The 21,970-nt window shown below is 45.4% G+C and overlaps 2 protein-coding genes across 2 annotated transcripts; both read left to right on the top strand.

Annotated features, from left to right (window-relative positions):
• Nucleotides 1-396: 396 nt before the first annotated feature.
• Nucleotides 397-14,447, top strand: LOC141966692 (uncharacterized). The gene is made up of 20 exons (XM_074919698.1): nucleotides 397-427; nucleotides 789-1,111; nucleotides 1,591-1,720; nucleotides 1,883-1,976; nucleotides 2,930-3,080; nucleotides 3,442-3,604; nucleotides 4,126-4,251; nucleotides 5,446-5,508; nucleotides 6,938-7,060; nucleotides 7,406-7,561; nucleotides 8,217-8,270; nucleotides 8,528-8,745; nucleotides 9,544-9,620; nucleotides 9,799-9,909; nucleotides 10,487-10,573; nucleotides 11,427-11,534; nucleotides 11,738-11,859; nucleotides 12,075-12,197; nucleotides 13,550-13,592; nucleotides 13,776-14,447. The coding sequence occupies exons 2-20, from the start codon at nucleotides 1,009-1,011 to the stop codon at nucleotides 13,851-13,853; spliced, it is 2,130 nt and encodes a 709-aa protein (XP_074775799.1). The 5' UTR covers nucleotides 397-427; nucleotides 789-1,008; the 3' UTR covers nucleotides 13,854-14,447.
• A 4,777-nt stretch (nucleotides 14,448-19,224) lies between these two features.
• Nucleotides 19,225-21,784, top strand: GNG13 (G protein subunit gamma 13). The gene is made up of 3 exons (XM_074919537.1): nucleotides 19,225-19,414; nucleotides 20,586-20,708; nucleotides 21,548-21,784. Exons 2-3 carry the CDS (start codon nucleotides 20,611-20,613, stop codon nucleotides 21,651-21,653), a joined length of 204 nt encoding a protein of 67 aa, XP_074775638.1. The 5' UTR covers nucleotides 19,225-19,414; nucleotides 20,586-20,610; the 3' UTR covers nucleotides 21,654-21,784.
• Nucleotides 21,785-21,970: the final 186 nt, after the last annotated feature.

Raw genomic sequence — 21,970 nt, 5'->3', positions numbered from 1 at the left:
GGTTGTCACCCTTGGGGCCTGGGCCACCATGATGCCCCTCAAAAGGACACAGGTGATGCAATGGGCTTCGTTATCTCCCTCTTCCCCAACTGCAGAGCCCCATGGAGAGGGCCCACAGGACTCTGCACTGATGCCGATTTCCCTCCCCGTCCGCCGCCTGCGGAGGATGCAGGGTTCACCCTTGCGGGAGCCCCTTCGCTGAGGGAGCCGGGCCCGCTCCTTTCCTGCAGGCGTGCGGCTCCTGCCCTCACTCAAGATGGCGGCCCCGCCGCGGTTCTGCCCCGCCGCTGCCAGGGCGGAAGTAGCGCGGGGAGCGTCGGCCCGCGGCCCCCTTCCGGGGTCACCGCCTCGGAAGTCCTTGTCCGTTCAAAGAGTGGCGGGGCCGAGCCTACCACCGGCGGCGGGAGCGGCTGAGGGGGGTCGGTCGGTGAGGGGGGCGCCCGGGGAGGATGGGAGGGCCGGGCGGTAGGTTGTGGTGGGCGAGTTACTGGAGGCCGGGGAGGGGGGCAGGCGGCAGCTGGGGGCTGTGGTGTGAGGGCCGGGGGTGCGTTGTGGGGGGATGGGGGAGCGCTTGTTTGAGGTGGGGGAGGGGAGGGAGCCGGCGGGTCTGCGCTGGGCATCGCTGGTGCCTCGAGCACGCAGCCTGCAAGGGGCAAAGTTACTGTGAACAACAGCGCATAGTTCTTCTAAGGGTGGTCTCACCAAAGGAAGGTCAGCTCTCATCGTTTTTTTTCCTTTTTTTTTTTTTTTTTTTACCTGTTTTCCTATTCCCACCTCCTTGGTTTTAGGGTTTTCTCAGCTCTGGATGGAAACTGCAATGTTTTCTGAGCTGGCTGCAGTATGGCTGGAACATTCCCATCCCTAATGTAACTAACTCAACATAGATGAAGAGTTTGTGTCTTGAAGAAGACTTTTTCTTCCCTTCCTGAGGAAAGGTTCTTCAAAGTGGGAACTCTTCTTCTGTCCTGTTAGCTGCCAAGTAGCTCCTTCCTGTGGAGCTCAGTAACCATGGTGCCATCAAAAAAAGAGAAAGAGCAGAGCGTAATCCTGATCAGTGATGATGAAGCTGAGAGCACACTTGGGAATTCAGTTCTGTTAGTAGACTCACTGGGTAAGTACAGGGCTCCTGTTGGCCATGAAGTTCGGTAAAGCTATTCTGAAATAAACTGAAGTAAAATGTTATGTGATAAGCTTGAAATGTGGCTTTCTGCTGCTAGGAAAACAGAGTACTTCAAAAATAAGTCAAACCAGGAAGAACTGTCCTTATTTTCCAACTATTGGGATTTCTTTGATGGCATTAGTTAACTTAAACAATATTGCTGTGTAGTTTCAAAATATTACAAATCTAGCTGAGACTAGGCCTTTTCAGTGTCAATTGGATTCTTTTTGATTAAATTACCTCTGTTTTGATAGTATGTGGAAGCTATTTTTCCTGGGACAGTGTAACCGTTCTTATTAGCACCATATAAAATCATAAGAACATTTGTGCCTTGAAGTGTTTTTAGAAAGTGAACATCAATAGCTGGGTAAAATTGTAGTGAAGTTGTAGTTACCTTTATACTGATTTACACCTCATATTCTCTTCTGCAGAGAAGTCTGCCCTGGGAGAGGAGAAATCTGCAGAAGTTGTGGATGAGGAATGTGAACTCATGGTTACTTTCTGTAAACAAGCAAAAGTGATGCCTCATGCAAGATATGACTGTACAATGCACCCATTCGAGTATGTTCAGTGATGGGGAGGTTCATATGAGGGTTTCATCTTCCACATTTAGTCCAACTTGTCAAGTAACCTTGTTAGCTTTTTAACAGCTGAAAGCAGAAGCAGAGTTGGATAAGCATGTAACTTGTTTCGTAAATAACCTTATGTTTTTCAACTTTGTAGGCGAATGGAGTGTGATACCTGCTCACCCCTTGGAAAAAATGCTGATATTTGTAATCAGTGCTACTGCTACATTTGTGATAAACTAGCTTCTGAGGTAGGAAGAGCTGTAATCGAGAAACACACAACTTCGAGTAAACTGAATTGCTCAACAGTCTTTTTAAAGGAAATCACTCTTAACCACACTAAAAAAATAAATGATATGTGAAATTTGATTGGTTTAACTGTTCCTGTCCTAAATGTTGATATCTGTCTGCTTCGCAATGCAGTCACTAGGTTTAGGACTAGTGGTTTGGCCAGTTGTTGGAGCAGACATTCACTTGCTATAAGCAAATGTACCTCCTGTTTGCTTTAGGCACACAGTGTATTTCCTGGAATCAAATTAATAAATCGGACTGCTTTTCACTGTACTAGAGAAATGTCAGACTTTTAGACTGTCCTAACCTAGGGTGAGGGAGTGGGTGAGTTGTGGTAATTGAGTGGGTGGTGATGGTTCATTTGAGTTTTTCTTTCAGACAGTGGAATAGGCTGTCCGGGGAGGGGGCAGAGTCACCATCCCTGGATGTGTTTAAGGGCCGTTTGGATGAGCTGCTGGGGGATGTGGGGTAGGGGAGAACTTTGTAGCATAGGGCTGATGGTTGGACTCGATGATCCCAAGGGTCTTTTCCAACCTGAATGATTCTGTGATTCTTAAAATTCAGAAAAGTTTGAACTGTGAGCAAAGTTGGAGTGAATATGCATAGACCAACTGTTACCAACTTACAGTGGGGAGGGCACCAGCCCTAAGTGTCTCTGCGAGATATTCAGGAATCTAAATTACTATGGGCTTTTTTTTGTTCTGTTAGCCATGATATCGAGTTATTGCTGTATTGGCCTCTTGCTCTGACCATCAAAATACTTCACTGTGGCTTTGCCTAGGTGTGTAAAGGATGAAGTAAATTGTGGTCCTTCACTGAGGGGAATTAACCTTTGATTTGCTTAACTGGAAAGGAGGGGGCGGGGGGAAGAAAACCCAAAACTTTCTCCCTTTTTTCATGTTTTTTGAAATAGTGCCAGAATTGGACAACCCCTTCTCTCTGTCACTGCAACGCACACAATAAAAGCAAATTCTGGAAGGAACAGCGTGACTTTGCCTTGGCTGGTGTTCTTGTAATGTTCAATTTGGAGCTCACAGATATAGACACAGACCTTCGGCATGGTGGTAAGTGTTAGGCTCTCACTCTGTCCTGGGAGACCTGTGGCTACTCAGTCTGTGGCTTGAGGGATGGCTTGTCTGGTCCACAGCTCTCCTTGCGAAGGCTTGATGAATTTTTAAAGTAGCAGCTTACTGTTGCTCCTCTCTTTCTGGGCCATACTCAGACCAGACACGGGTCTACAGGTCCAGTTTGTACTTTCCTGCTTTTCTCCCTGTGGAAGAAAAACCCCAAAGCTTTCCCAGCCAATAAGATTTGGTGCAAGTAACTTGCTAAATATTTTACGTGGAGTACTTACGATTGTCTGTCTTTTCATTTTGAAAAAATAAAAAATTGCACTAACAATTTCAAATCTCTCTGTTCTCTTAGGAAGTCTTCTAATAAAATTTATGCAGGAACTTTCTGTGGAATATAGTAAGTACCTGATTGGACAAAGAATGCCTCCCACAAAACATGAATGCTTCTGCCTCCCAAAATTTCCACCTGGGCAATGCAATACCTGCAGATCACGCAACATGGAGACTGTGTACAAGTAAGTAGCTGAGTTGTGTTGTCACTAGCAGTACGTACTGGTCAGTGCAGGTTTGATATCCTTTAGTCAAGTGGTAATCAGAGTCATGGCACCTGACACAGCAGAAACATCATTGAGAATTTGCTTGGCCAGTGAGCTATTAAATTGCACTCAGATGTAGTTTAAACACGGGCTGAAATGCATCTTTAACTACATATTAAATATAAGTTTAAATAGATCTCTTGTGCTATACTAAGACACCCGATAATATCCCTCATTTTTATAACCAGAGAAAGAATGAAAGTAAAGTCCATGTTTTTACTAATCTTTTTCAGAATGGGGTTCAGCTTTTTCTCGATGGTGTGTGCCTTTAAAATGCCTAAAGGAATGGTTGTGCAAATACCTTTTCGCTATGTTATAGATGCTTTTTGAGGAAAAGCAAGTCAATTTGCTCTCAAACCATAGGATGGTCATAATTTTCAGTTGTTTATGAAGTACATCATTGCAAACACTTTGTCTTATAGACTACTTAACTTTCTTAGGTATTCTGGAGTTTTTGAGATGGTGACAAAATTTTTAAATGAGGCAGAGAGAGAGAGTCCTAAAGCTGCTGCTGTCATGTTACTGGGAGCAGCTAAAGAGATAGCGCTTCATAAAGACCCTGCTTTGTAAGTATCCAGTTCCACATCTAGTGTGTAATCTTCATTTGCTCCTCAAAGGGAGGAGATGCAGTAAGAGAGGTCTGGTTTTCCATTTATTAAGAGTAAGGACAGTGTAAAGATCACAGCCCTGACTGCAGCACAGTGAGAGGAAAATGACTACACCGAGGGAGAAATGAGATTGGTTTGGGGAGGGATTTGGGGAAAAAGAGAAAGTTAAAGGTTGAATGTGAGAGGAAGAAGTTAAGTGAGATTGAGTCATGAGGAGAGGAGATGATCTCCAGTGAGGCAAAGGAATTTGAGATGGGAACTGGGAGGAGGGAGGGTGACAGCAGAAGGTGGCAGGTGGGGTTAGTTCCCCAGGAGAAGGTACAGGGGCAGGGGAGCTTTCCTGAGCGGGCAGTGCACAAGCTCCATTGTGTGAAGGAACTTCTCTTTCTGACCTGGAAGGAAGGGAGGACGTGATGTTCCTTGGGTCATAAGTTTTAGATGCCTCCCATAAGTCTGGAGGCTGACCTGTCAGCTGGGAGGACTGTGTAATAAATAAATAAAAGCAGAGTTTAAATACTTTCATCTTGTTTATATCATGGCTGTTTCACGCTTGATTACTGTCTAGCTTGACTAAGGTTGCAGAGCTTTGCTTTGCAAAACCTAAATATTTTGGGGCTTTAATTCAAGGCTTTTTATAAAGGAGAAGTAAACTTGGTCTGGGTTGGTTTGACTGGCCAGAAACAGCAGCTTCTCTGTAATTCTTTCTGAGGAACTATCAAGGTTTGCAAGGAGCAGGCTGGATACGTTATTTGGGTATGTCTCTCTTTGTATGCTTGTTACGAGTCCCGCAGCATTCGCTGTAGCTACACGGGAGGTAGTTTGGCCCTCTCGGGCAATGACGTCTTGCAGAGGCCCCCTAAAAGCAAAGATGTGCCCACGGGGGTCTAACGCAGCAGGTTAGAGGGGTTGGTACTGCTTTACGCTGCGTGGGTAGGAGGGGAGGTGTGCTTCAGTTGGCAGGTACTGCTGTAAAGCAATTCTAGAATGTGTTTTACACTTTGAGCACTTGTTTCATCTGTTTGAAATAATTCTTATTAGCGTGATCGCTCCCAATGCTTTTTAAGAAAAAAGTGTTTTCTTAAACAGTTGAATATAGAGAAGGAGGAAAAAGGCAAGTAAACAAGCCAAACATTAATTAGTGTTCTCTCTTAGAAGCTGGCAGAACCTTGGTCATACTGATTCATTAAAGATTGCTGTCCCTTGTCTGCTGCAAAGGTAAGACTTGTCTTATCAGATGGCAATGGGCTGGTTGCTGCCTGCAAACTTCCCACTTGCATGTAAAATGCATTTCAAATTATTTCTGTTCAAAGGCACAAAATAAAAAAAAGTTAATGCCTTAGCTCTTAAAAGCCAGAAGTAAACTTGCATCACCATATCATCTCATGGTTCTGTAGCATCTGGAACTCCTCGTCAGGGAACACAACCCCACTGTACTGCTTTGGGTGGTGTTTGAGCAGAGCAAGGGCGGCCTGCTGCTGCCTGCCTGTGGACTGTGGGTGAGTACGGACAGGCAGAAGAGCACAAATGATAACATGTACCAGTCAGCCTAACGATCGGGGACCTCAGCGTGCCATCAGGTTCTACAGCTGTACACTACAAATCAGGACTTTTAGAAGCACTGTTATTAGTTCCTTTCTGTGAAGGACAAAGACAATACCTGCCTTATTTAGAGCCACGTGAACATTCAAACCCTTCTTTGTTGCCTCAAAGGAAAATAACTCAGTGAGGAACTCAAAGCCAAGAAGATGGATTACTTCTGGCTGTGCTCTAGGAGTGTTCTCTAAGGCCAGACCAGAAGGTGGTGTCAGGTGGCTACTTGTAGTTATTAAGCCAAAGAGTAAATAGTGTCTGTTAAAGATCAAAACAGCAGCCTTGTAGTATTCCATTGGGATGGAGTAGTCAGGGATGTAACATAGTAAAGTTCCCCCTGAGGCTGATGAATGAGGACATCGAGCTCACTTGGCTTAATTCATTTCTCATTTTAGCTTTATATTTCACCTTTAACCCGAAATTCACTTGCAACAGAAGGTTAATGAATTAAGAATTAACTTTTTTCAGGAGCACTCGAAAACAATTATATATTCTCACCTCTTATTTGAAACTAATGACAGGTATAACCTAAATCCTGTATCAGTTTTCATTTAAAATTACTATTCTTGAATTTTCTAATTTCTTACTTGTAAAGAACAGGGAAAGGAGTTTTTTGTCTCTCTTCCCCAGTTCTAAAGGAGTAAACTCTTCTTTGTATCAGCATGTTATCTTCAGTTTGCAGTAGAGGTGGTTTCACTAGCTGTGAAGCTGCCAGGAGCTCAGGTTGATCAGGTTGCTTATCGAGCTGATCATATGTTGCTTCAGTGTTTTTCAAATGTACTCACTGGGGATATTTGTTTTAAAGACAAAGCTGGTTGGGATTAAACGCAATACTGGTGTTTAAAAATAGTAAAAAAAGAGCAATACTGTTATCTACTAAAAATCTTAAAAGCTTAAATTTAAATATAGATCCAAACTGCCTGACATTTAACCAAAAAATCCCCAAACTTCTGTAGAAAAGCTTCCCATAGGATTAAGAAAACCACAGCAATTTACTAGTAATTCATCCAATTTTAAGAGACTTTAATTTTTCTTTTTTCTTTTCAAAACATAGGATCACAACACAACTTCAGAGGATGCTGGTGTTGTGTGATTTCCCAAAGAGCTTGTATGAAAAGTTTGTTAATTTTTTTCAGTCCATCTCACTTCCATGTCACTGTTTTGGCTTCTCAAATAGGTATGTTCTTTGGTTTATGTTTACAGAATAACATTTTATACAGTGACCTGATTTAAAAACAGCTGTATAGAATGGTTCTTTCACTGGTAGTGCTAGGTGTGAGCATTTTATGGGAAGATTTCAGTGTTTGTCCTGTCCTTACAGGAGTTGTTGTTTGATGCTATGGCTAAGTTGTTGTCCGTATAGCTGCTTTTTCCTTTTCTACCCACCTCCCCCCACCCCCCGCAAAAAGTGAGCTGTAAACTCAAAATGTTTTATTGGTAAATCTTCACGTTACTTAAGAGAAATAAATTACGGTGTACAAACAAAACATGGTTAACAATGACTTTAATTTTGTACTTGCAGCTTGAATGTTGTGCCATGGGACCACGTATTACTGACCACTGTCTTAAAAGGCCAGAACATCACTGGCCGAAGAACGCAGAAAGGAAGAAAAGTTTTTCTGTGGGAAGCACTCCCTGTAATTGAGGCTCGAGTGGAGAGAATGGTAGACAAAATGAAGTAAGATCAGTTTGCTCTTGTTTTGGGTTTTTTATTTCATGAACCCAGCTTTTAGATCTCACATGGTATGGACCACAGTGGTGTTTTCCTGACATCTGCAGTTTTGTATAATGGGGAAACATACAAAACAAAGACACATTTGAAGCTGTTCGTGCCCATTGCTTCTTATCAACAGGGCCAGGTTTTGAAGCTTTTCAAGGTAGAATCAAGCCGTTGGAACGCTTCAAGACCAGAAAAAAATATTGAAGCGGATAATTTCTTTGGTTCCATAAACCCAGTAGGTTTTTGACATGGATGTTTAAAATAAATTCCGTTCATCAAAGGCTGACTAGGTGGAAGACAGCAAAAAAGGGCCTTCTTGTCTCCTGACCTGAGAAGTCTTTATTCAAAAGAATACAGTCCACTTAAAGAATTAAATTGAAAGGCAACCTCCTGTATTATTTTGCCAGAGTACAGAGATAATAGTGGATAGCTTCTTGGAACTTAGTTCCAACTGCCTTTTTCTGACCGCTGTATTTCTCTCCTGTTGTGAAACATACCTTGTGTGGGAAGGTCTACTGTTTTGCTTCATTAATTGTAATATATATTTGATTGGCCTGTATATAGCTTTACACTTCCTTCCTCTTCCTGCTCACCATCTTCTTTTTCTTTCCAGCTATAAAGAAGTTGTTCGCTACCTGAGAGCTGTGAAATGCAATGATACCAAAGGGTAAGTAGCCTTTTTTCTTTCTTTTTTAACTGTTTCTTTGCCTTAAGATTCCCGGTCTGTGTTTCCTCAATGTGCAATAAATTGTCAGAATGAAAAGCAGTAGGATTTGGGCAGCTGTTTGCTAGGTGAAAGCAGTACTGCATTGCAACTAACTTCTGCCTTATCGGATGTAACTTACTGGTGGTCAAGCATAAGCAGATCTATTGTTGTAAAACTTGCATGGTAACAAAAATCAAACATTCATTTCTTCTTTCCAGGTTAAGAGACCTCCGAGATAAAATCCCCTTCTATTTGTGTAAAACTGGGGACTTCCTCGACGCTGCACATTCGCTGCTGTTTCCCGTCAACAGCCTGGCCTGCTGCACGGCCTGCCGGGTCACACCGGGGCAGTTCGAGGTCTACCTGAAGATGTTCAGGACAGGCAGTGTCCCCATTGGAAATGATATACTAGACTCTGGGCCCTGGATTACAGCTGGCAAGTGTGACTTCTTGCTTACATGTGTTACTTAATTACAGCTTGTACTTCTTTATTAAATCTAGTAATTTTCAGAGGGAATCTCAACCCAACTATAAATTGCCCAGACTAAAGCATGGTACATAACACTAGGCAGGAAGAATGTCTTTACAGCTGAGCATTGATTTGTTTAGTACACTTCACACAAAACGCTAGTTTTGTCAGCTGTGAAGTTGCTTTGCTGAAACCTGTTAAAAGAAAATACAAAGCTCTCTGTTACATCATGGCGTCACCAATGGCAGCGTGTAACGTGGCATTATGGTATGTCTCAGCCTTGACCTTGAGAATAAACGCTTCCTGATGGAAAGGGCTTCATGATCTGTGTGTTACATTTTGTCATTAGTTTAGCCGTGGATGACTGATCAGCTGCCTTGGGGTGTGCTATATCTCAAGGTGTATTCTGAAATGAAAGATTTATTTTGGAGACATTCAGCTACTATGGAATTCTTAGACATATGTGATACAGACAGTGTGTATCGCACTGTAGTGTGATGTACATAAAGAAGACTTTGTTCTGTGATGGCTTAGTCTAAACTGCATTCAGTTCTTTGCAGCTTTCCAGAATAATGTTTTACAACTGATGTTGTTTTTCTACTCAGAACCTACAAAATACTGTAAAATAGCTGTAGACACTCATTTGTTTCTTTGTTAGGTTTCTGTAGAAACAGCTCTGCAACCAAGTTAATATCTTGTTTGTATTCATGCCCTATAGTTATGATGAGAATATAAAATATGGTTTTAATTTTTTTCTTCTTTCAGGGTCTCCCTTGAAAGATGGTGTTCTGATTAAGCAGGCGCTCAAACTCCTTTACAGTAATGTGTTGCTATACAGAAATGTGAGTGTATTAAACCTGTGTTTGTGTAGCCCATCGCCTGTTTCTGTACATTACCTGTTTTGTACAATTACTTCTCTATGCAAGGATTTACTGTCAGAACCCTTTTTTTTTTTCTCTGAATAGTTTACCCCTCTGAACAGATTTGACTTTGTAAAGCAAATGTTCTGCTGTGTTTCAGCCTAAATGCTGGAGTTCTCTCATCATGATCCTGGGTAGTAGCAGTTTGCTGGAAAAAAGTGGGCACCTCCATCCCCTATCCCTGAAGGAGCCACCGCTTGACTTCCAGAAGGTAACTGCACCAGTACTATGAAGCAAGAGGCTGTTGTCTTGGTTTTACACAAGACTTCCTTTTGATGTGGGCATTGGCTCATTCTAAATACTAAGGTTAACTTTACAGTGCCTCACTGGATGCTCATGTGATACGTGCTAAATGTAACACTTTGCAAAATGTTGTGTTAAATGCAACAGTAAACAGATTAACTCTGCTTGCAACTCAATGCCTGATACTGATTCTACATCCTTTAATGTTGAGATGGATCAGATAACAAAATGGATATGAAAGCAGTTTAAGAAAAAAGTGCTCAGGTAGCCCTGAAGAGTCAGTATCTGGGTATTTTCACAAGAACAAAAATACCTACTATGCTTAGCAGACAGCTTAAAACAAAGAGGTTATGTGCTATGGTTTGGTTAGTACTTTAAAATCTGAACTTTCCTTGAGTATGGTGTTGGACAGTCAGCCTCCAATGTAGAAATGCTGAAAAAATAAGTAAAAGCACATCAGAGAACCATCTTGGGCACTGTTTGATGTTTGTAGAGTATCTGGACATCCTTTCCCCTTCACTGGTGACTGATTACTTCTGTTGCAGGGGGTGCTTGCTGCTGGTGGTGGCCTTTTGGAGGAACTGAAGGCAAAAATTAATGTTTCTTTACCACCTGCTATTTTCTCTCCTCATGTAAGTGTGCTTGTGGCAATAAGGAAATTTACCATTTGTGTTATTGTGCTTGAAGGTACAGCAGTATTGAAAACAGTCGGATTATTATGAAAAGCTTTTAGGAGGGACTTGAAGATTTTTTTGGGGAAATCCGACTGTTCTTGGCACAGTCTAAAGGCTGGAGCATGTATCTGAAGGGAAGAAAACTATTAGGGTCTGTTCTGGTCTGACACCACCTTCAACCTAGGACAAGTCTTACTTTATCAAATTTATGCATTTATAAAGTGGGGGGGCTGTTAATACTTGATTCTGTCTTAACTTCTCACAGGGTGATCTTGTGCTCTTTGACTCAAACAGGAGACTGTCCTCTGAGACTTGACAGTGTGCTTGTCTCAAAACTCAGAATAGCCCAGAATTTCTAAACTTACTTTGATTGATGGTTTCAAGAATAGTGGAACCTATTTAAAGATAGCTTGAAATATATTCTATATTAAATGCAGTCAATACATCTAAGGAACTATCTTACTCCTTTTTACTTCTTTTGAGGAAATTTAGCTTACTCTCCAAATATGTGACTCCTGGGCCAGATTTTTTTTTTCCCCCCCTTTAATTCTGTTTCTGTGACAGTGCGAGACTTCATGTTTCTGTGAGGACTTTGAGAGCACCAGGTGAAACATGGTGTATAAATTGAAGTAACTGTTCTATTCCCCTGTCTTTTAGTCTTCAGAGGATTCTTCGGAACATGGTGTCAGACATCCAACCTATCTGATTGGAATGGTAGTGACTTAGTGCTGATTTGACTGGCTATGATATACAAGTAGTGGGAAACTGGGCTTTTAAATAGCTGTTTTCTTTTTGATATCTCTTCCTGTAGTTGCAGCATGAGGCTTGTCTTATTCTTGCTGTGCAAGCAATACAACAGATGCTTTTCTGTGATCTTCCGTACTTGACTTCCTTCTTGGAGATAGCCCTGGCTTTTGGGGTGAGTCCTAGATACTGATCTCTGTTCTAAGAGATTAAAGCAAGTTATGTTGAAAATCTGTGCAACACCAGCTTGGAGATTTTAGACACGTTTAACTTGGGTTTTTTTCCCCTTTAGCTTTGCTGAGCTCTATTTTAGTCTGTTTTTTTAAGAAATGGTTGGCAATTAGGTTAAATCACTGGTCTTATTTTGTCGCTTCCTAGAATAACTTTTGGGCTCTGAGGCTGTTATTGGAACATCTTTCCTATGAAGAACACATTCTCCATGGCACTGTCAACCTGATTTTGAGAGATCTAAATCGTCAGAAAGCAACAATGCTAAAACTGTGAGTAAACACTTGTCCCCTGAAGTCTGTCTGTTTATGGGGACAGTAAGAGCAGTCCCGCAGCAGTAATGTTCAGCCAAGATATAATCCTTAGCTCTTTGAAACCATCCCAGTGCTGTGGGGAAGATGAGAAAGCAAATAAGACGCTAGGGATCAATAGGAAAGTTGTCTCTGTTGATCAGCTGTGCTGCGTTTCCTGGTTTTATATTGCTTAGGTGGGAAAACCTTGGTCCCCAGTACGTGGGGGAATTCCTTTGCCTGTTCCTGACATGCAGACATAAGAAGATGCAATCCATTGGCCTGTTCACTCTGAATATTATTATGGAGAATCTGCATATGTAAGTGTGAATATTCATCATAGCCAAATAGAAAATCATTGTGTGTTGCAACACAGATGGTAGTTTTCCTCTTAATTAACAGTCTTAACTCACAGTTCATTCTTTCTTTTTATTCTTCCCTGTTATTAGCAGTGGTAAGGATACTGAACACGATGGTTTGGGTATTATTTGTGTGTTACCTGTTGCTACCAAATGGCCTTCTCACTTCCCAGTGTTATGAAAACACGTTATCTGCTCTTGGCAACCCTGACCAGTCATCGAGATTGCAGATGGTACAGTCTAGTTCTGTTACTTACAAATACTGCTGTCATCAACTACAACCAAAAAAATCTTAATTAGGATTTGCAACAAAGTAGCTACTGGACTCTAAGGAGGCATAATACTCCATAAAACTTTATTTAGAGAAAATAGTTGAAAGTATCTCAAAATGTATCTACAAGAATACAATGGGTGTACAGATGTCAACGTTCCTTTTAAACTTGTACAAAGCACTTCACGCAGTGGTGAGGGAGTAGATCCCCACCGAAACCTAAAGATTCAGGGACGTATGTGCACCGTAATGCATCCTGAGGACAGCGTGAGGCTTGTGCCTGTCATTCCTGTCCTCTTTTAAAAAGAAGAGAAACCACTTGCTCTGCAGCAGCATAAAGCTTCAGTGGGTTGGGAAAACAGTTCTGAAAAAATTGAGTCCTTTATTTAGATTACAAATGCTAATAAACATTGGTGTGTCACTTTTAAAACCACTGGCTGTTTATAAGTATAGTCCTTTAGCGTGATAGACATTAATGTATTGACATAATAGTTTTAAAATGAATTGACTGTGGTTGCATACTGGAAGGCAGAGTAATTGCCTGCTCTGGCACTTCTAATTCACACATAGCTGATGGCAGCAGAGTAACATTGAGAATTCACCTCTTAGTAACTGTCTTAAGTGGAAATCATGGACATGTAAGTTGTCTTTCTTTGTGAAATACTGTTTCGTCTCTCCAGCCTTTGCTGTGTATAGCTGAGAAAATAAAACACCTGATTTCACTCAGCTGTGCACGAGCTAAGCTGTATTTTACAAATTTGCAGTTTCAATGATTGTCTTTTTTTGTTTTGTGAGGTTTTATGGTATGCTCTGGCAGGGATCCAAGAGAATGCAATGAAATCCTATTTCTTGGGGTCTATCTTTGTCTTAATTATTTTACTGTACATCTGATGCTGAAGTGATCTCCATTTGGAAGCTGAAGTGAATTGCTGGATAGACTTTCTTGTAAAGCTTTGATCAATGCAGAACTCGGAGGGGCTGAGACTGGGGGCAGGTGTGTCCCTGGGAGAAAATGGAGTAAGACTCTGTATCTGTTTTTCAGGTGTCCGTGGGCAAAACATCTTTGCAACTTCTTTCACAATGCAGTGAGTATCTGTATTTTAAAATTTAACAACAAAGCGTATCAGTGACAACTATATTACTTACCAGTTAGACATTTATGTACATCATTTGCTATGTATCAAATATATCATGTGTCAGTGTCACTTATTATAACACTATTATAAAAATTACTGAAGTACACTAACTAATTTTCTTTCTCTGCCCAGGGATTAAGGCACCTGCCCCTTGGTGCTGCAGCTCATCATGAAGTCTCGAAGTTCATAAACATTTTTGAAAAACTGTAATTTGGCAAAATCTTCAGGAATATTTTTCTTCTGACTTGTCTTAATCTGAGAAATCTCTCCCTGGAGTCCCTTTGGTTCTCATCTCCAAAAAGATTCAGCTAAAAACTCACTTTAGACAAATCCAGAGATAGGCTCCTTGGTTAAGATGGTGAAGAGTGGCGTTTCAGCAGACATGTCTTGGGAATTTCCTTTCTTGCAGGTCCATGTTGCAACATTTAAACAAAGCAGTTGTTTAAAGAGATGGTGGGTTTCAGTTTCTTTGGTGGTTTTTTTTTTAAAAAAAAAGATGGTCTACAGGGAGATGCTGACTTGGGGTAAATGAGGGGAGAAACATCGATGAAGTAGGAAGCACCACAAGTCTCTACTTCTGGTGTGTTGCAGGGATGCGCTGTGGGCGAGATGTCTGCAGCAGGAAAACTGCCTCTCCACGGGTGTGCAACGGTATAGTAGTGCTGTTTGCACACCCTCTTTTCTTTAGTGTACAGTTATACAAAATAAACCACTCTGGAGGCTGAAGGACATTAACTGAAGCTTTCTTACTTGATTCAAGAAACCAGATTCAGGAAGGCCTAATGCAGTGTAAATAGCTGGTTATGTTTGTAAGCAAAAAAAAAAAAAAAAAATCTAATTTTCAGGGTTTTCCAATTGTGGGGCTTTTGTTTTAGTTTCTACAATAGGTGACTGTTAGACTGGTGCTGAGGGTTCTCTGGGTTTCTCAAATCCATGTTACAGTAGTTAAGTTTAAGAGTTAGCTTTTGAACTGTGGAGGTAAAAATAGACAAATATTTCTAAGCCTGGTTTATACTCTTTGCCCCACTACGATACCTGTCTGCGTTGGTTTGGCAGTCAAGGGGAAAGCAAATTTAATATGTGATGAGCTGTATTTTGCACATTTAAGGCTTTCAGTGGCTTTTGCAGCTTTTGTTAACCTAAATAAGCCACACTAGTCAAGGTTTCTACAAAAGTGTACATTTATCTAAGTTGGCACAATGTTAAATAAAACTCCATAGAAAATCTGTTGTGTTGTCTGCTCTGGTTTGGGGTTTTCGGTTTTGGCTGGGTTTTTTTGTTGGGTTTTTCTTCGTTTGTTGGTTTGGGTCTTGGTTTGTGGTTTGGTTTTTTTTATTAAATGGTGCTCCCCTCATAGTCAGGAATCTGTCTCTGCAATTGCCACCTGAGCTGGCCATGCTGTGTCTTGTTCTGGTCTGTGCTGCTGGAGATGCACTGAGGGGTTTCATTCCAGCTTCCAAGAGGTGTTTCTGCACGTTCCTAATAATGGGATCTTTCCTGTTATGGCTGAAGGGGAGGAAAAAGAGGCTGCAAATGTTGATAATCTTGGTAGGTGCTGTACCTGTGTTCCCTGCTTTGCTCTGCAAGAGCTTTCCCTTCCTGACCGACAGTCGGGCCTGTGATGCTCCAGTGCTCTCCCAGCAAGGCAGAGCATGGGCGGCTCTTCTGAACTCTCCAAACTGTGTTCAGCCCCAGGCACGCTCCCGGGAAGGGGTTACACCGTGTCTTGTTGCTTTGCTGGGAGTGTGGAAAGACAACAGCAGCACCAAGTACAGCCCTAATACCAGACTGAACTTGGGCTGGGTGTAGACTTCAGTGAGGGCAAGGGTTGTGTTACCCCTTGGAGCCTGGATTTACCATCACAGAGAAGGGCTAGGAACTGCTTATTTACTGTAAGTAAACAGCATTTCTATTCATTATTTATCTGCTTCTGAATTTTAATGAATTATAGTGGCCCTTATAGTGAGGATTATACTATAGATAATGGTATGATCTTTCATGTATGAGAAAAAGACTTTTTCTGAAGATTGGTCCTGGGTTGGATGGACGGTCATTACTACCAACCACAGCAGAAAGCCTCTTCCCGGTATCCTGAGACTATGACTAAGTATAACCCCAAAGGTAAGCTGAAGGCTGGTCTCATCTGCTTTGCTCCAGGTTTAATTGAGATGAACAGAGCTCATTAAAAATTGAAATGCGTAGTTTGGAGAGGAAAATGGGCGCCTGGAGTTGTTTCATCCAAATATTGTATTTTAGCAAGCACAACTCTGCTGTTTTAGCAAGTGTATGTACAGCTCATACTGCCAAATGTTTGTGAGTAAGTGCCTGTATCAAACATAAAACTTCATCTGGAAACAGTGAAGTCTGATGTTCTTCAAGTCTGGCCCAGGAGCATCTGGGACCGGCCGGGGGGGTGGTTTGCAGAGCAGTTCTCAGGGTGGGAAGCCTGAGCCTGTTTCCCGGCCACACGCAGTGATGGTGGAGACCACTGGGGTGTCACGTCCCAGTGGCATCTGCGAGTCGCATCCCAGCATCTCTCTGGCAAACAAAGCCGTTGTCGACACCAAAACCTGTGTTTTCTCTTGTAAACTTTTAAAATCATGGATCTGACTGCAAAGTCATCTGACACAGGACTTTGCTCCTTTTATTTTAAGGGGAATAATATTGAATGTGAATAAAATCTGAAATAGTTAGGGACAGAGTTTCTGAAACACGGTGCTAATACACGAATTGTTTAGGGAATTTTCAGTGTAATATTTGAGAACAAACCCACCCCCCTGCCAGGTACTCCTGGTAAACCCATGGGGCTCATCAGCGTAAGGTGTTGGTGACACTGAGCCTGAGATCTTTCTAGATTGGAACAGAAAAGGGGAAGGAGGTGGCTTCCCCCTCTCAGCCCCAGGGATCAGGGTGAATTTCTACAACAAAACTGTCAGGGGGTGAGTTCACAGCACCAGTGCAGCTGAGGGTGATGCCCAGGACCCTCACCAAACCTGCTGCTGCAGCCTGTGTTACACTTCCCAACCTCGGGGGCTGTGAGTGCTGAGACTGTTTCTACCAAGGACACTAATTAACCTGCTAAATGAATTTATCTGTTCAGCGTGTGCACCAGAGAATGGAGTTATCTAAAACACCATCCCGAAGAAAGCCATAATTAGCAGCCAGCACTGAGGGCAGACCCCCCTGCTTCCTAGGGGTAGTGGGGGCTGTTGGCCCCTCACCCCAGCCACCCTCCCTGGGTAGCCCCAGGCTCTTTGTCACACACAGCATCCCCTTCCCTGCCTGGGGAGTTCTCTCCCCACTCCCAAACCTGCTAAATAACACAGGAACAGCAGGAAGGAGCAGGATGCAAATCATGGGACAAAAAAGAGTCATGCTCTACCAGGTGCTGGCCCAGCCAGAAATACTCTGTTTTAATAACTGGACTAAGCAAAGTTTTTTAAAAAAACACCACAAACACCCAGCTCATTGCTGGCTGCCAGATTAACAGATGGCTACAATCATTAATATTGCAAAACTTCAGGAGTTCATAATTCTTTAATCTACAAAGCTGGTGGGGGTAGCTAATGCGGGCACTGCAATCTGCCAGGCTGGGGGCTGCCACCCACCACGGCCAGGCCTGTCCCGGACCCCGCCTGGCCAGGACAAGGCTCCCTGCCTGCACCAGAGGAGCCTGTGGTCAGGCAGCTGCTGCTGGTGGTGGGGATGAGCTTAATTAACCCCCGGGCCTTAGGGCTGGTGGTGATGGTGGCTCCTAAATTTACTGGGCACTGCACCCATACAGCTCTGCTGGCCCCCGCTCAGCCCTCGCTGCCGTCAGATCGCGGAAAATCCACAGAAATCCAATAACCCGTCTCCAGTGTCATTTTATCGTTAAAGCCAAGCCTTTCCCATAATTGTTTGGAGGCAACACGGGGAGATTATGATTGATGTCAACAGCCGGATAATCTGCGGTTCAGTTCGGTATCGCTGACCTCGTTAATAGGTGCCGGTGGCATTTGGAGCAGGGGGAGCGTGTCCTGAGCCACAGCCACCCCCAAGGAGCCCCGCGACTAAGAAAAGCCCAGCACTGACGCTGCAGTAAAAAAAAAAATATTTCCTTTGGGTGAAAAGCCTCATGCTGGGGCTGCAACGGGCTCAGGGTTTGGCCACAAAGCAGCTCCCTCAATTCCTGGCCAAGCCCCAGGCTCCAGCATCTCTCCTGGAGAAGGCAGAGGGATGCTCTCACGGCTATCAATGGCCTGGGGACCCTGAGGGCTGGCAGGGACCCCGAGGGCTGGCAAGGGACCCCAGCTGACCCCAGCCCTGCGCCGTCCTGCTCTGGGCATGTTGACTGTGCAGAGGCTGGTGGGGCTTCTCCTTCGGCCACGTCGGCAGTTCAGGACATCAGCTCCTCTCAATAAAAATAGCTTTGGTGGTTTAATGCAATAAAGGCTTCTGCCTGCTGGAAGAGGAATTCTATATATGTATATGTGTATAGGATGTATTTAGATATGCGTCTTTTTATATTATAGGTGTATATATTCATTATATTTATGTATTTTATATAATATCTGTTATATAATACATAAAAGATAATATTATAAACATTATAACTACACACATAATATGAATAATGGATGGCCATATGTACATTATATATAGATGTGCATATGTGTGTGTATGTGTAAATAGGTACATATGTAGACATAGACACACTTTTTTTATTTTCATAATGTACACGTATATTAGACATTCATATGTGTTTGTATAATTGGATAAACCCAGCTCAGGTGTGTTTTACAGCCGCCCGCACGGCCACGGGCCCTGGCCCCGCACGGATGGGTGTGAGAGAGGGGCTCCTGGGGCACAACTGGGGCAGTTTTTCTTTGTGGAAACCTTGCTTTGCTTTTTTTTTTTTTTTTTTTTTTTTTTTTAAAGCACAAAGCTGCTGTCACCATAATTACCTGAATTTTTTTTTTTTAATTCATTGTTTAATGAGAGGAAGTGATGGGTTTGGGTTTTGGTTTTGGTTTGTTTGGGTTGGTTTGTTTTTTTTCTTCCTCACTTTCTTTATAGTTTTGCTTTTGCAACAGTTACATCTCCTGCAGTCATCTGGCCACTTCGTGGGCTTTTTCCCCTCCCTGTAAGCCACACATTATAATTTTTTAATGTTGTTGCACTTTTCCCCTTGTGCTGATCCTGCCCCTTCACCCACCATATGTTCAGTTTCCAACTGCTCACTTTTTGCATTTATCTGTTCTTTTTCTCCGGTTTTTTTAGCTAACCACTCCCCGGCCCTCCCCCCCCCCCCCCCCCTCAGCTCTATCAGCATCAGAGAAATGGGAAGAAACAAGAAATCTGGGGAAGCCTGGCCGGAGGGGGGGGCTTAGGCAGGGATGCAGGCAGGGATGAAGGCAGGAGCAAGGGCCTCCCTGGGGTGCCCCCGTGTCCCACCACACGTTACCCCCCTCCTCCTTGGGGCCCTTCTGTCCCCTGGGGCTGTGGGGGAGGCTGGGGTAACCCCATTTCGGCAGCTCGGCCGCCGGGTACCAGGACGTTCACGTTCAGCGGAGCCAAATCCCCCGGGAGCAGCGGGGGGGGGACGACGCTCCCATTATCCGGCTCCTGCCGTGTCGGAGGCAGCTGGACCAGCCGTGCATTAATAGATTACACAGAGGATTTGGGCTCGCCAGCAGCGAGGGGAAGGCTCGCGGGAGGCAAGGCCAGGGCGGCGAGCCGAGCCGGGGAGGACGCAGCCCCGCTCCCCGCTAACACCTTTTCCAGCCAAGGTAGGTGGAGGGCTCAGCCGCGGCGCTGGGCTGCTGGTGGGGATGGCTGGAGTGGGGATGGGGCTGCTGGTCCCCATCTGCCTCCGGAAGAGTCACCAGAAGGGACCCGAGCCGGGGGAGGCCGGACGGCGGGCGCAGGGGGGTGCTGGGCTCTGGGCGCTCACCCCCTCCCTGCCCGGCTGTTTTGCTGGGGGATGCTCTGCGGAGAAGCCGAGCTGGGGCAGCCCGTGCAGCAGCCAAGCTGTGGCGGTGTGTGGCTGGATTTCTTGCCCCCCCGCAGCCAGAGCGCCCCCCCCAACCCCACCCCTTCCCTGTCCCTGTGCTGGGGGCTGCAGCCTGGCCTGGGGTGCAGGACGGGGGCCCGTGGGCACCCCGGGTTCGTCCAGCCTGGGTGCAAAGTGGCGCTGCTGGGTGCTGCCCTGGGGCCATGCTGGAGGGTCTGGGGTCACGGCTAGCCAGGGGCAGGGCCCCCTGTGCCACCAGTTCCAGGGGTTTGGGCACAGGAGCCAGGTGCTCACAGAAGGGCTCATGCCAGCTTGTGCCCCCTCGGCTGCTGTGCCTCAGTTTCCCCATCACGCACGTCCCCACTGTTACCCAGCACCCAGGGCTGTGTGAAGGCTGGAGGGAGGGTGTATGTGTGTGTGGGGGGGGGGTACGTGGCAGTTTGTCTTGCTCCCCAAAACAGCTGACCAGCCACACGAGCCATTTCCAGGGCTGCTGTGGGGATGCCCAAAAATCCCTCCTGGTTCTGCTCAGGGTCGCGGTCAGGCAGAAGAAGGACAAACACCCCCTCCCCCCAACAAATAGCTGCTGGTTGTTCTTTGCCACTCTCCACTCCAGGCAATTCCACCATCCAAATTGCAGTCAAATTTGGCTGGGTCCTTGGGTTTTGCATGTGCCCACGGGCACAGCGCGGCTACAAGAGGCCGGCACTGGGCACCCGCCCTGTGCTGCACTGCTCTCACACCCACAGGTAGCCTTTGCCTCACGAGAACAACCCTGAAAGCTCCTGGAGCCACGAGCTGCTCCAACATGGGGCTGGAAACCTCCCCTGGAGCAGGGTGGCACGCTGGGCCCATCCTGGAGACCTGCTCTTTGGGGGGTGCAGAGCTGGGGGCGGGCGGGGGCAGGATGCAGCTGTGGGGTACAGCACTAACATCCTCGTCTGCAGCCCCGCAGAGCCCCCGGCTGCCGCCATGGATGAGTGGGACCTCCCGCAGTGGAAGAAGGAGGTGGAAAGCCTGAAGTACCAGCTGGCCTACAAGCGGGAGATGTCCTCCAAGACAATACCCGAGTGAGTGGGTGCCCACCCTCCCCTCCCGGTCCCTGCACCCCGCAAGCAAATCCCACATCCCCCTCCCAATCACCTGGAGCTCCCAAAACAAGGCGGGTTTTGCAATTTTTCCCTTTATGGGTCTTCAAGCCTTCTAAGTCCCAGAGGCAGAAACTGCCCCAACCCCAGCTCTGGTGCCCCAAAAGCCCCCATGCTCCTTTCTCCAAGCTCCAGTGGTGGCAGCAGATGTGGGACACCCCCCACCCCCCGATGCCCGGGTGCCCCTCAGGAGCCCGCCAGCACTCCAGGCTCAGCCGGGCGAGTGTGCAGACCCACCCCTACAGAGCTCGAAAGACACAGACTTTTAAAACAAGGTCACAGACAAGTCTTTCCCCTCCCTGGTTTGCAGCTCGCTGCTCCTCACAGTGAAGGGGCTTGGGAGATGCCATCAGTTAACCCAGCCCGTGGCCCCATCGCTCACTGGCCTCTTGGGGGGGGTGGGGGGCGGGACGACAGGACACAGAAAAACTTTAGCAAATACGTTTTAAAATGCAAAGCAAGGGCTGTCTCCATGCCAGCAGTGCCTGGGCAGCTGCAGCTGTGGGGGGCAAAAGCTTTTATTAAATTTTTGCTTAGCTCCCCTGGCCGAAAACCAGCTGGGTGCACCCCGACATCCCTGCCAGAGCAGGCTGCACCCCAGGCACTGCAGCCTCACCCTCCAGCTCCCCCCTTTTGCTGCTGCCCAGCCCCTGCCCCACATCCCTCGCAGAAGGTGACACATTTGCAAAATGCTTTGGTACGACACAAACCTGCTCAGGTGGGGTCTACGCCCCCCCGTTCCTTTGCCCCCTTCTCTGCAGGTTTGTGAAGTGGATCGAGGACGGCATTCCTGAAGACCCCTTCTTGAACCCGGAGCTGATGAAAAACAACCCCTGGGTGGAAAAAGGCAAATGCACCATCCTCTGAAGGGCCACCCCCCCACACACCCGTGGCCCCTCATGCCCCCCACGGAATGTACACTTTTTTATTAGCTAGCTTCCTAATATGACTACCTGAACAAAAACCCTACCCTCATCTTGTCTTTTTATTTTCAGTAGTAGAAGTGTTTCTTTTTTATACTGGGGGGGACACGGGGAAAGTACAGGGGTGTGGGAGGTGTGGGGGGACAGGAGCAGCAAAGGTTTCTCCAGGGTTAGGCCACAGTTCCCAGTCGCAGACCACCACTCCCCTCTGCCCCTGTTGCCCTCAGGCAGACAGCTTTTTCAACTTGTAAAGGGAAAAAA

Source organism: Athene noctua, chromosome 15, assembly GCF_965140245.1.
Source record: "Athene noctua chromosome 15, bAthNoc1.hap1.1, whole genome shotgun sequence".
Taxonomy (NCBI): domain Eukaryota; kingdom Metazoa; phylum Chordata; class Aves; order Strigiformes; family Strigidae; genus Athene; species Athene noctua.
This window is presented reverse-complemented; position numbering and strand designations above follow the sequence as displayed.